This window comes from Anthonomus grandis, chromosome 9 (assembly GCF_022605725.1).
Source record: "Anthonomus grandis grandis chromosome 9, icAntGran1.3, whole genome shotgun sequence".
Classification (NCBI taxonomy): Eukaryota; Metazoa; Arthropoda; class Insecta; order Coleoptera; family Curculionidae; genus Anthonomus; species Anthonomus grandis.
In genome coordinates this window covers 20,252,603-20,265,189 of record NC_065554.1, presented here as the reverse complement: position 1 = coordinate 20,265,189, position 12,587 = coordinate 20,252,603, and the positions used below count along the sequence as shown (strand labels likewise).

Below are 12,587 nucleotides of genomic sequence, written 5' to 3'. Positions count from 1 at the left end.
CGGGTTAATCAGAGAATTTCTTAGAGTATCAAAAGCATGTTGTGATGTCCAGTAAAAATTGACATTCTTTTTAGATAAATAGTTTAAAGGTGATGCTATATCGGCAAAATTTTTAATAAGTTTTCGGTAATAATTTGCAAATGCTTCGATTCTTTTAACTTCTTTATCATTTTTGGGTACTGAAAAATCCATAACGGCTTTCACTGAAATGAAAACACCTTCTGTTGAAATTACGTGGCCTAAATAAAGAATTTCCTTTTTAAGAAAATCGCATTTTTTACGATGTAATTTTAGGTTAACGTCTCTAAGCCTTTGTAAAACTTTTGTCAAATTTTTATTGTGATTTATTAAATTATTACCAAAAACAATTAGATTATCCATACAAAACAACTTTCCCAACTCAACCCAGACATCGCAATTGTCATGGCTCTCGAAAATGCACAGGGATTAATTTTTAAACCCATTGGAAGCCTTGTCAATTGAAATTGGCCCTGATCAGTTGTAAAAGCAGTGCATGGTCTATTATAACTCAATTTGATAATAACCTTGATATAAATCAAGATGAGAGAAGTACGTTGCACCTGAGAGAGAATCAAGAATAAACATAATACATGGCAACGGAAATTTTTCCGTTGTTACTAGCCGTAGCTGTTGTGCCACCACTATTGCCACTTTGTACAATTACGGTTTCTTCTTTCGATTGATTTTTACCCATTTTCACGAGCTATGTATGTAACTATTTTTTTTTGCGATAAAACTATTTTTTATAACTTTTTATTGGTTCCTATTTTCCCAAGAACATATTGGCATGCTTATACCACTGGCAGGGTCGCCAGGTAATATGTCAAGGGGATCGTCCTAAAAAGACCAATAAAACAACCATATCTTTGTGTAATGTGAAAAGCTGAACTGGTTTATTAAAACAATTATTATATCGAGTACACCATATTTCTATAACACAATTACCCAAGTTAAATAGTACCTACGTTAGAAAAACTTGCCTAGAAACCAATGAACTACTAACTATTACTGACTACAGCTAAAATACTAATTTCCACATTATATTTATGAAAGTTTAAAATTGTATATCTTGTACTTTTATAAAAAGAGCTACATGTTTTGGTTAAAAGTCTCGACTTTATATTTAAATTAAAAATACATTACACGTATTTCTCCCCTTCGATCATACTCGTATCCATAAGCTATATGTAGTGTACATGTCTTAAGGTCGCTGTTTTTTAAGAATTTGATTTTCAGACGCAGTTGATCAGGTCTGATGATACCTTTAGGGGCGAAATATGTGTAACCTATTCTCAATCTAAATATAAGTTTTCTTACTTTTTAAGATTAGTTTTCTTACTTTTAATTCAACTAAAAAGCCAAAATTAAAATAATAATAGCCTAATTATAATTTGGTGTAATTTAAAAAATTGTTTGAAAAAATATTTTATAATTGAAGAGCATAACTTCTAAAGAGTCTAAGTGCCAAAAAGCTAAAGTTTGAGAAAATCGGTAAAAACACGTCTTTAAAATCTTAATAAAACCACTAAGGTATATATTTTCTTTATTTTAGTTTTGTTAGTATATACAGTATTAAAATATAAAATAATAACATGAAAATAAACTTAAAGCAAATGCATGAAATTTAAAAAAAAAACACAAAACAAAATTAAACATCCTTAAAGGTAACTAGGTGCCAATATTATCTATTTGCAAAAAGGATCTAAGCTCGTTGCTTATGTCACTTCATTAGGTACTGGTAGAAGGCGTTTGGATATCCAAAGCTTGATGTGTCTTCTCTATAATTTTGTCGTAAAAAGGCAGATGTTTGAAAGGAATATAGTCCATCATATCTTCAAAATTTTTTAGTTTTTCTTTTGATATTTTATTTTTGCAATTTAGATGCATACTTTTCAGATCTTCTACTTTTCTTCCTTTTTTTATAACATTACATATTGTCCACTCTTGCAAGTCACTAAATGATGTTTTAGTAAAAACTTTGCCAGGATTTTCATGTGAGACTCTTATCCAACAGACCGAAGAAATATTAAGTTTCGAAGTATTTAACATAGTGTCACTGGCTTTATTAAAGTCCTTGAAACCCTCTTCTGTCAGAGGAACTACAGTAAATGGATTTTTATGACGTGCACTTTTTATCATATTTCACTTGGCACATAGTTTTTCATTACTTTTTTGCGGCGTAATACTTTGAGCAATGCTGATGCAACTTCATTACCGCCTCTTCCTGAAATTGACTCATTCCATAAGCACATATAGGCGCTTCCATTATCTGACATGTGAACACAGACATTATAGCAGGAAAGCTGGCGGCTATAAAACATCTGGCTGTTGCATGTGTTAATGTAGGAATAAATAGGACTTGTTCCATATCTATGGACAAAACTAAGTGGTCACTACTTGGCTTCTGTGATTCCACCTCGTCTTTCTGCATTTCACTCCTAGTCTTTTCTGCCTTTCTGTGATGAAACTCGTAAAACGTAACTGAGAACTAAGTGACTGTTTAGAGTTTTCATCAGTTGCAGCGTTTATTTTATTTTGATAACGGTCACAGGTGGAACATGTAAAGTCCAGTGCAACGATATATTAGAATGGTCACCAGTCAAAACACCAGCATTCCACCTGCCAAACAATGTCATCCGCCTTCTATTTACATTATTTGAGAAGTAAAATGCTGGTGTTTTGACGGGTGACCATTCTAATATATCGTTACACTGGACTCTTTTTTTTATCTGATTTTGGTCTGCCAAATCGTAAGTTGGGAAAATCCTTTTTAAACACATCTGAGGAATATCTGTATGTTGCCACTGTATCAGGAAATTTATTTTTAAAAACTATAAATAACCGATTTATATTAAGATCCGCGCTAAGAAATTCCTTAGAAAATTTAGTCCTACTGTAGTGGTTTTTGTCTTTTGGTAATGAATTAATGTAAGTTTTAACAATCCTTGTAAACAGTGTCCCCTTTCTATTCCTTTTGAACTAAGACTTGAACTCTTTTATGGGACAATGCAAATAGATCCGAAAATGTTTTACGACAAACTTGGACATGCTTACCAATACCATCAGGAATGGTGTAATATACTGTACATTGCCTGCGACTTTCCCTAGGATTTTTATATTCGCCATGACGCCGTCTATTGACCGGTACAACTTCAAATCAGAATCAATCCAAATAAGTAAGAACTTTGTCTAATATGATCTTCCATTTTGTAGAATTCATCAAACAGGAGCATCTTTTGTGCAGCCGAGATCAGTTTAGATTTTAAATTATTACATTTGCATTCCTAAAACAAACAAAAAAATATTTAGATACACCGGTTTATAAATAATCCTCCAACAGACAATTTACCATGTTGTCTGTTGGTGTTTTTCTTTTGGAAATTAAAACGCCTTTATAGTTTGTATATTGCTTTCCAGATAGCCTCAATCTTTTTCTTTTAATTGGGATACTTTCCGTATTTCTTTTTCGCCTTTTTCTGCCAGCAGCATTTTTCACAGCATGTTTACTGTTTTCCATCGCAGCGCCACGTTATACTGAAGTTTAAGGATTAAATAAACAGACCAACATTGGTGGCACATAGACCTTTTTAATTTAAACGTAATGCTGGGACTTTGCGCCCATCTTTCGTCGCGTTGCAAAAGCACATTCTTGCGATTTGGCACTTAGACCCTTTTTAAATGCATTGGGGCAAACAATTAAAACCTTTTTCTAGTAAAATATAAAATTGGTCAAAATTGGCACTTGGACCCTTTAGAAGTTATGCTCTTCAATTAAAAAAATGTAAACAGGATTTTGAATTAATATTGCGAAAAAATTTTGGAAGATGATTTGATTTGTAGATATATATTCAATGATTTTAAAGAAAAAACACTTATTTCTATTTTTAAGAATAGCATTTATTACACTGATTTATTTTTAACGTATCCTTTTTCTATTTTATATTTTTTTTCTTAGAAAAACGATAGGAATTAACAAAATTGAATTAATTAAACAATTATAACTTAAAAAATTTTAAATATTTTTTATTTTCTGTTAACCACATATTCACATAATTTTGAACTTGTTAATCCTATGATTTAATTAAAAAGCAGTAATTTAAATAAACATGTTTTAATTATATTTTCTTATTATTAATAAAAATGCTGTAAAAGAAACATAGCTTTAAATTAAAAATTTAATATATTAAAATCGTAACTTGTAACAAGTGTCAAAAGCTACGGCAAAGCCATTCACATAAAAAAAATAACTTAGATAACAATTTTTTTAATGAAACAAACTAGATCTTATAAAAAATTGAAATAAGGATTTTATATTAAGAAAAATTAAGAATTTGAATAATTTATTGAAAATTTTATTTAAAAAACGTAAGTTGGCACATTAATCTTTAAAAAGAATACAAAGAAACATCAAAATATAAAAAAATAAAATAAAATTTGATTTTTTAATTAAAGGCTTAGTTTGTTACAAGAAAGTAAATCAACGTGACTTCTAAAACTTCAAATTAAAAGTATTTTTGCAAAAAAAACTATATTAAGGATTAATATTATTAGCTTATTCTTATATAACCAATATTTATAAATTAAAAGAATAATCAGAAAAACTAAAAATATAGCACAAAATATAAGTGCTTAAAAAAGTGTAGTGAAATTAACACCTACATAGGCGAAAAAAAGTGCTAAGAATCCTGGAAATTCATGGAAAATCTAAAGTCCGACTCAAAAAATAAGGCAAATATCTGACGACATACCAACAGAAAAATGGACCAATTACTATCAGTAACTGCTGACTGATCCCTGTAAAATACTATGAACGTTCAAAATACCTTTCTTTAACTAATAATCCGAAAGAAATTTTATAAAAAATGTTGTTAAAACAGTTTAAACCTAATTGTATTACACTAATCTAATAAATTTTATTACAGAGACAGGGCTGTATCCATGGAGAAGAGCTGCCTTACCTTTTTGGAGCTCCTCTCGTGGGAGGATTTATGCATTTTGGTAAAAACTACACCAAATCCGAAGTGATCCTATCCGAAGTAACTATGTTATATTGGACCAATTTTGCTAGAACCGGGTAAGTAATATGTTTCTGAAAACTTGTCGTTTTATTGCCCCGAACCGAAACTCTAATTTTATCATGGGATCATCGTTATTTTAAACGATTTTTCAAAGACAATATTTTACCGGAACATATAAAGCGACGCCCGTAAGGCACCAATCGATCACTTTAATCCCTTTATAGGGACCATCCATAAAAATTGATTCGTGCAGTCAAAGGAAACTTACGACATTACTCCGAGCTCTAGATCCACTTACCACCTAAATTCTAACAAGACTTCTTATAAAACTTCAACCATTTTAAAGATCTAGACAAACGACTGCGTTAATCTTAGAAGATTTATCTAAATCTCTTCGGAAAGTGGCAAAAACCCTTTTTAGAGCAAATCAGGCCGGCGGGAAATAAATTATTTTCAATTATTTAGTTTTCCAGTGAAAAAGATAGAGGAGGGCAAATCGTTTTTTTTTATTTTAAGATGCATTGTTTAAAGTTGAAAATATACCGGAATTGTCCGGGTTCATATCTATTATATAATTTATTTTCGAGCACTGGAAGAACTGTAATATTTTCACGTAGCCGTAAGCAAAGGAAAGTATGTCGAGTTGAAAATATCGTTTTTATAAATTTTAATAAAATGGAGCTTTGTGTTTCTCTCTCTAACCATTTATTTATTAAATGCACGAGCTGAAAGGTAATTTTTATGTTTATGAATGTTTTTATTTTTGTAAAATGTTCTCTTTTACTGTCCGGATAATAAATCGGTTCCTATGATTCTTTTGCAGCCTTTTTTTTGAGCTTTAGGCCTTAAAACAAGAAAAAAGTTAAAAAAGTACCATATCCATTCAAGTTATGCCTAAAATATTTTGCAATCTTAGAATAAATTACTTATCTTTCTTAATTTGAAACAAACTGGAAAACGATTGGTGTAATAAAACCATTTTACTAGATTAAATTTAAAAAATCTTTAGGCAATTAAGTTTTCGAGAAATAGCTTTTTCTAATTTTATAAAATTCTTAGATCAAATAATTTATTTTTAGAATGGAAACTTTCGTCGCTGGGCCATAATCAATTTAAACACTTGGTTTTCTTAGGCAGTCCAATGAGAAAGGTAATTAAAACCTTTAATGAGTTTTAAAGAAATCTCAACGAGAATTGTATGCTTTTAAATTAGGCGTGAGATATTTTATTCTAGTAAACACTTTTATGGCCATTAAAAAAAATTCTTATGTACATTGGTCAAACTTATTTATGTGTTTGTAAATTAGTAGAAATTTTTATAGCTTCCATAAAATGCTTAAAGAATATTGAATATTATATTATCTCTAGTTGATTTTTTAAAAAGATATAAAAGAATTTTAATCAACCTATTCCACTTTATTGGAAGCAAAAAATATCTTAAAGAACTTGAGTTCCCAAGAAATTGCTTTTTCCAGCTTTATTAAATTTATAGAGAAAATAATTTATATTTATTAAGCGAACATCCATCTGTGCCATAATCAATTTAAACTTTGATTTTGTTTAAGCAGTCTCATGAGAAAAATAATAAAAACCTTGATTGAATTTTCTAGAAAGCTAAAAAAGCATCGGTCCATTTGAATTATGAATGATTTTTTTTCAGGTTATACAAAATTTTAATTAATAAAAAACTTATATTATAAATTAAGAATTATTAAATTTTAAATTTATAAAGAAAATTTTGATCATCTGTACCATATTCAATTTAAGCCTTTGGTTTGCTTAAAAAATCGAAAACCAAAAATAATTAAATTTTTTACTTAAGTCTATAAAAATACCACTGCAAGCCATAAATTATAGAAAAGGCTAAAATGGCATGAAGTTGTGCATTTTAAAAGATTTTACTCATTAAAAAACGATATCAAACTAACTCAGAACATTAAATTTAAAAAAAATTATATAAGGAAGTTGCTTCTCTAGGTAATTGTTGTTTTAACGTTAATTAGTTTCGAAATAAATTAATTTGGGACTTTTTCCATCTCTACCTTAAAATAATAAATTTAAAATTTTAGTGCATTTTAGCACTCTAATGAGAGAAGTAATTAAAACCTTAACGAGTTCCATAGAAAGGTAAAAGGCATCGTATTCACCTAAATTATGCATGGAATATTATATTTCAGGGTAATTTATATAGGTATATAAAGAAAACTCTTATTACTGTATATACCATTAATAAGCATAATTGCTCTAAATTTTTAAGTTAAACCCTTTTCTGAATTATAGAAAAAGCTAAAGTGGCATCAGGTGCATTTAAGTTATGCATGAAATATTCTAATTGAGGTGACTTTAGAGTGCCTATTTTAAACATTTCATGGACTCATGCCTTATGAATTACGGCAAAAACTCAACGAATTAAACCTCTATTGCATTCCCAATAAATCGCTTGAATACCCTTTTAAATGTTTCAGGGAATTTATTCATGTTTATAAAGGGAATATTCACTAATTGTAGATTAAACAGTCAATGTAAAATTTTAAATGATATGATAAATAAACCTTTAATTTAAGAAAGAAGGTAGAATAAATACTTAAGTTATGCATACCATAAATATTATGCTTGAAATGTCCTACTGCGATTTACACATTAAGGTTGAGTACATTTCATAAGAAATCGATTTATTATTTCATTCAAATATATACAGAAATTCATTCATGTAAAGGTACATTCGATAATATAATTAATAATAAATACATACAATTAATAATATTATTAATTTTTAATAGGAAAGCTTTACTACTTCCTTCATAAACGATTTTTTACAACTTTTTTGAATTGTTTTAATAATTTAATTAAATCCAACCGCAAAGAAAACTGTCCGATAAATTTCTCATATTTTTATATGCATGATTACGATTTAATAACGGATAAATTCAATAAAAGGATTATTTTAATCCTCGACAATTTTATTTAAGGATCATGTTTATATATAATACTTTATATCTATCTTCAACTGTTTATAAAATAGTTATATTTAAAAATAATTATAACACTTTGTTGCAATAAACATTGATAATTATATTCCAGATTCTAAAATGCTGCCATTACCAGCTTTGCAATACTTCAGAAGACCAATAAATTCTTGCAGTACATTTTTAATTGGGTCTGGACAAATACTCCTAATTTTATTACGAGTTTGATCTTCTTTTCTGACAGAGCCCTACATTTTTGACATAACCCCAAAGAAAGTATTTCAATAGAATAAAGTCTAGTGACTTAGATGGCCACTTTGTTGATCCACGTCTGCCTATCCACTGGTTTGAGAAAATATTATCTAGAAATCTTCGCAGCATAGTGAAACATCACCTGCTTTTATTAAATTTATCACTTATTAAATCACAACCCTGTAAACTACTATAAAAGAACCAGATCCATTATGGTTATGCCTTAGTGTTTTTCTTTTAGCTTATTTGTTCTTGTCTAGTTAATTTCAAATGGTCTTTTTTCAATAATTCAAGGTGAAAACTACCCTAAGCCGACCCTGATTCACTAAGTTTTATTTTTAACGAATCGATTTTCTAACCCTTTTAAATTTACAAAGGAGCTAATTTATGTTTACAAAGGAATGTTCATTATCTGTAAAATAAATTAGTATAGTTAATTTCGGCATTTAGTAAACTTATGCAGTTTATTTAAGAAGTTAATATTAAAATCCTTTAGGAGTTTTTAAATTAAGGCAAAAGGGCACCATAGTAATTTAACTTATGAATAAATAATTTTATTATAGTTAACTATAGAAAGCTTATCTTATATATACTTTTGAAAAGCATATCACCCAATTTTTTAAATAGAGCTAAAATAATTGTTCCTAGTTCAAATTAATTTCATGATCATGAAAAGAGCATTCGCAATATATCCATTTAGTAAGTATATGTAATTTTAACTTTTAATTTAATTGAGTGGTACAATGAAAAAGAAATAACGAAGACTTGTAACGAAACGTGAAATAGCTTGTATTAAGCATAATTTAACTGTAGTTTACTACAGCGATTGTTTGCTTAGGTTATCTATTTTGTTTATGTTATTATGCTTATAACAAAACGAAATAATAAATTTTTGATTAATACGACGGTGGGAATGATTTAAGTCATGATTCGTATTATGATGATAGTGTATCAAGAAAAAGGATGGCTAACGGTTGCTAAATGTTAAACCATTACTTCTTAATCTCACTAAACCTTTAAATGCATGATCTGACTATTGTTTGTGACTCTGTGAAGGACATAATAAATACTATTAAGCAATATTTTTTTGCATTATATGGCGTATCAAACAAACCATTTTGGATATTGTGAAAACCGTATTTCCTATACGTGGTCATTCATCAGTGTTAAAAGTTGATAAAAATGAGAAAAGGTCTATATCATATAATAACAATTATTAGTTCCTGATTAAACCTAGAGCAAAATCGATCTATGATGCCTTAGTAAGAATTTTTTAAAATGCCGAATCTTTGAAATTAAGAAATAAAGCTATAATCATAATCATTAAAGTTATTCCTGAAATATTCTATTCTAGTTGACTTTAGAGGGGTTAAATTCAAATATTTTACTGACTTATGCGTTCTGAGAAGCAGCATAAAACCCAATCCACCAAACTGAGCCAAAAAACCCCCTTTGCATTCCCAAGAAATCGGTTTTCTAACCCTTTCAAATTTATAGAGGAATTCATTTTTATGCCCTTTCTCAGAATATTGCTTGTCAGATTCGTGCTAGCTGTAAAATAAAATAGACATTCGAAGTAAAATAGGTGGCGCCACGTAAGCTCTTTTTACCGTAAGACATTCTTCCATGTTAATATTTTAATTTTTTTTTTGTACCAGAAAATCGGTAGTAAAATAACTGCGGTAGTGAGAGACTAAAACCGCCATTTATAATCTCATAACCGAGACAGGGATCCCGAACTAAATACAAAGTAAATATCTTCGTCAAACAGTTTAGGGCGAGTTCGGAATGCCCCCGTTGTTCTTGGGATATTAATGCTCTGTTATTGTTTGGGATGGAGCTGCGAAAAGTTTGTGCATGAACTTGCCTTGATTGGATTTAGGGTGGTATAGGGGCCAGGATCAGGGAAGGAAAACATTCAACGTATTAATAACTATCTAATATAGGTAGAATAACTGGAATATATAACTAAGTTTAAACTTTTACCTGCTCTTGGGACCCAGAAAATCCTCCCTTTATCTAAGGTAAATCCTTAAAATGGTATTATGTATGTCAATTGCGTAAAATATAAACTTATTTGGTTTAAATTTATCTTAAAACTTTGCAATTTAATGCAGTTTTTAAGACAGAAATTACGCCGAACGTTTTAATAAAATATTAGTAAAGCAGCAACACTAATTGCTCTCCTTTTTTTATATTTGAAAACTCGTAAGCATCATCGATGTAAAGAATCCATAATATTATAAAAACATAAATATTTCTCCTATTTGCTGCAACTAACTCTGTAATTGCCTATGAATATGCATAACAGAACAGGTTAACTATGCAACTATGTTTTGGAAGATTATTTAAATTAATCCTGGCTGCATGGAAAGGGTGAAATTTGATTATAGTCTCGATAAAATAATATGTGCAGTAAGATTTATTATTAAACAGAGATTTTTATGCTACTTATTACGCCTAAGGGCTTGAAGTAACGCAATTTAGAGCACAACCTTAAAATCTCATCAGTCTTAACTCGCGAAAAATCCCTGAATAAATCTAAAAAGAAGAACACCTCAACAAAAAAAAATCATTGAATTATTTAAAACCTCAATTTCAGAAAATTAGCCCTGCTCCAGGTAGTCACTATCAACAAAAAAAAAATCTCACATTTCCTTTTACATCATCGAAAAGGAGATTGAAAAAGCCCCGGCAATATTATGCAAAACACGCTATTGTTCGCTGCCATATTTATATTCTTTAAATATATTACAATATATTTATGAGAAACTCATTCATCAAACATGTAAAATACGGAGGCCATATTTCTTCTCGCAAATAAAAAGGGAATACGAAAATTCACGGTGAAATCCTGGGATAAAAGCGGAATCGATATTTGGAGAACATACACCCTATGAATTTAATAACACGTATAACCTTTGTAATTTGAATTATATATTAAAAGAGAAATGATGATAAATTCACACTTAAAATAGAGCAGTTTAGTTTTTCTTTTTCTTTTTTTGGGACAGTTGACGATTTTTATTTTTTTTATCCTTTTAATTTAAACCTTGTTAATTTTTACAGAAAAGTAAAATAATTAACTAAATATTTTTCATTTGTTCTTAGAGATCATAAAAACAACAATTTTTCTTGGTTTTTTTATGCTTATATTATCTTAAAAGATTTATTGCATTTATATATTTGAAGCTGCTTTAATTTTATATAATTAAAGCAGCTTCTATTTTTTTTAGTTAAATAACTTATATGATTTTTTACAGAATATTTTTTTTATTTTGTGGTAATCTTTTTTTTATTTTACTATTTTTACGGTAAAAAATAATTTTTGATAAGTAAAGTCTATGTTTCGTATTTCGCTTAAACAGTAAAAGAATTTCTATAAATTTTCATGTTTTACTGATTTTGCATTTTTGTAGGCAAAATTAATTTTTCTATTACAACTATATGCCATTTTGTTCATTGTTAAGACTTTTCACTCTCTAATAATATTTTTTATTAACTAATAAATTATTATAATTTTTTAGAAGAAAAACTAACTTTTATTCGTTTTTTACATGTTTTTGCCAGTAAGTTTTCAAATTTTTTTAAGAATCATACTAAATAATTATTCATTTATTTATGAATATAGTAATAAAAATTATTTTTTTTTTATCGAAATATAAATTACCTTTCTAAAAAATTAGTTTTTTTAAGCTGCCTGAAATAGAATATTTTTTTTTCTTTCAAGCATTCAAAAATAATATGTTGGCTTTCAGGTAGTTGAAATATTTTCATCCTCTTGATTTTTAGAGTATGGATTTCAAAATTTTTTTTATTCGTTTCTTGAAGTATTCTATTTGAATATCCTAGAAATAAATAATTTCAACACCTTAGCCACTAGAAATCAAGATATTCAATTGTCAATAAGAGTCAAATTATTTTATTTCCTCCAGGCACTCTAGTGAGTCACATAAAATATCTTAATTTTTAGTGTAAGAATTTTAGTACACTTTTTAAAAAATAATTGAAAAAACCATGAGAGTATCTCAAAAATCAATAGTTTTAAAATTTTAGCTACTAGAAATAAGGATACTGAGATACCAATAAAAGACAAGTTATTTTATTTCTTCCAGGAATACATCAAATAATGTTTCTTGTCTAGAATGTTTTCTTTTAGATAGTCACAGAGAAATACAAGAAAATATGTTATTCGGTGAAAATAAATTCTTATTTAGTATACTGAAAGTTTATTTTTTTAGCACTTTCTTTAATTTAGTGTTTTTGCATTTTTTTCATTACTGTTTTTTTTTATTCTTCTTTTCGTCACAATTTTTAATTTAGTGTATGT

The 12,587-nt window shown here is 28.3% G+C and overlaps 1 protein-coding gene across 2 annotated transcripts in view; it reads left to right on the top strand.

Moving 5' to 3' along the window:
• The window catches only part of LOC126740560 (neuroligin-4, Y-linked), a 405,662-nt gene that overhangs the window by 353,963 nt on the left and 39,112 nt on the right, over positions 1 to 12,587 (top strand). For both annotated transcript variants that reach the window (XM_050446645.1, XM_050446646.1), the window contains exon 7: positions 4,944 to 5,095. In XM_050446645.1, the coding sequence (XP_050302602.1) occupies positions 4,944 to 5,095 (152 nt within the window). The remainder of the gene's footprint in view (positions 1 to 4,943; positions 5,096 to 12,587) is intronic.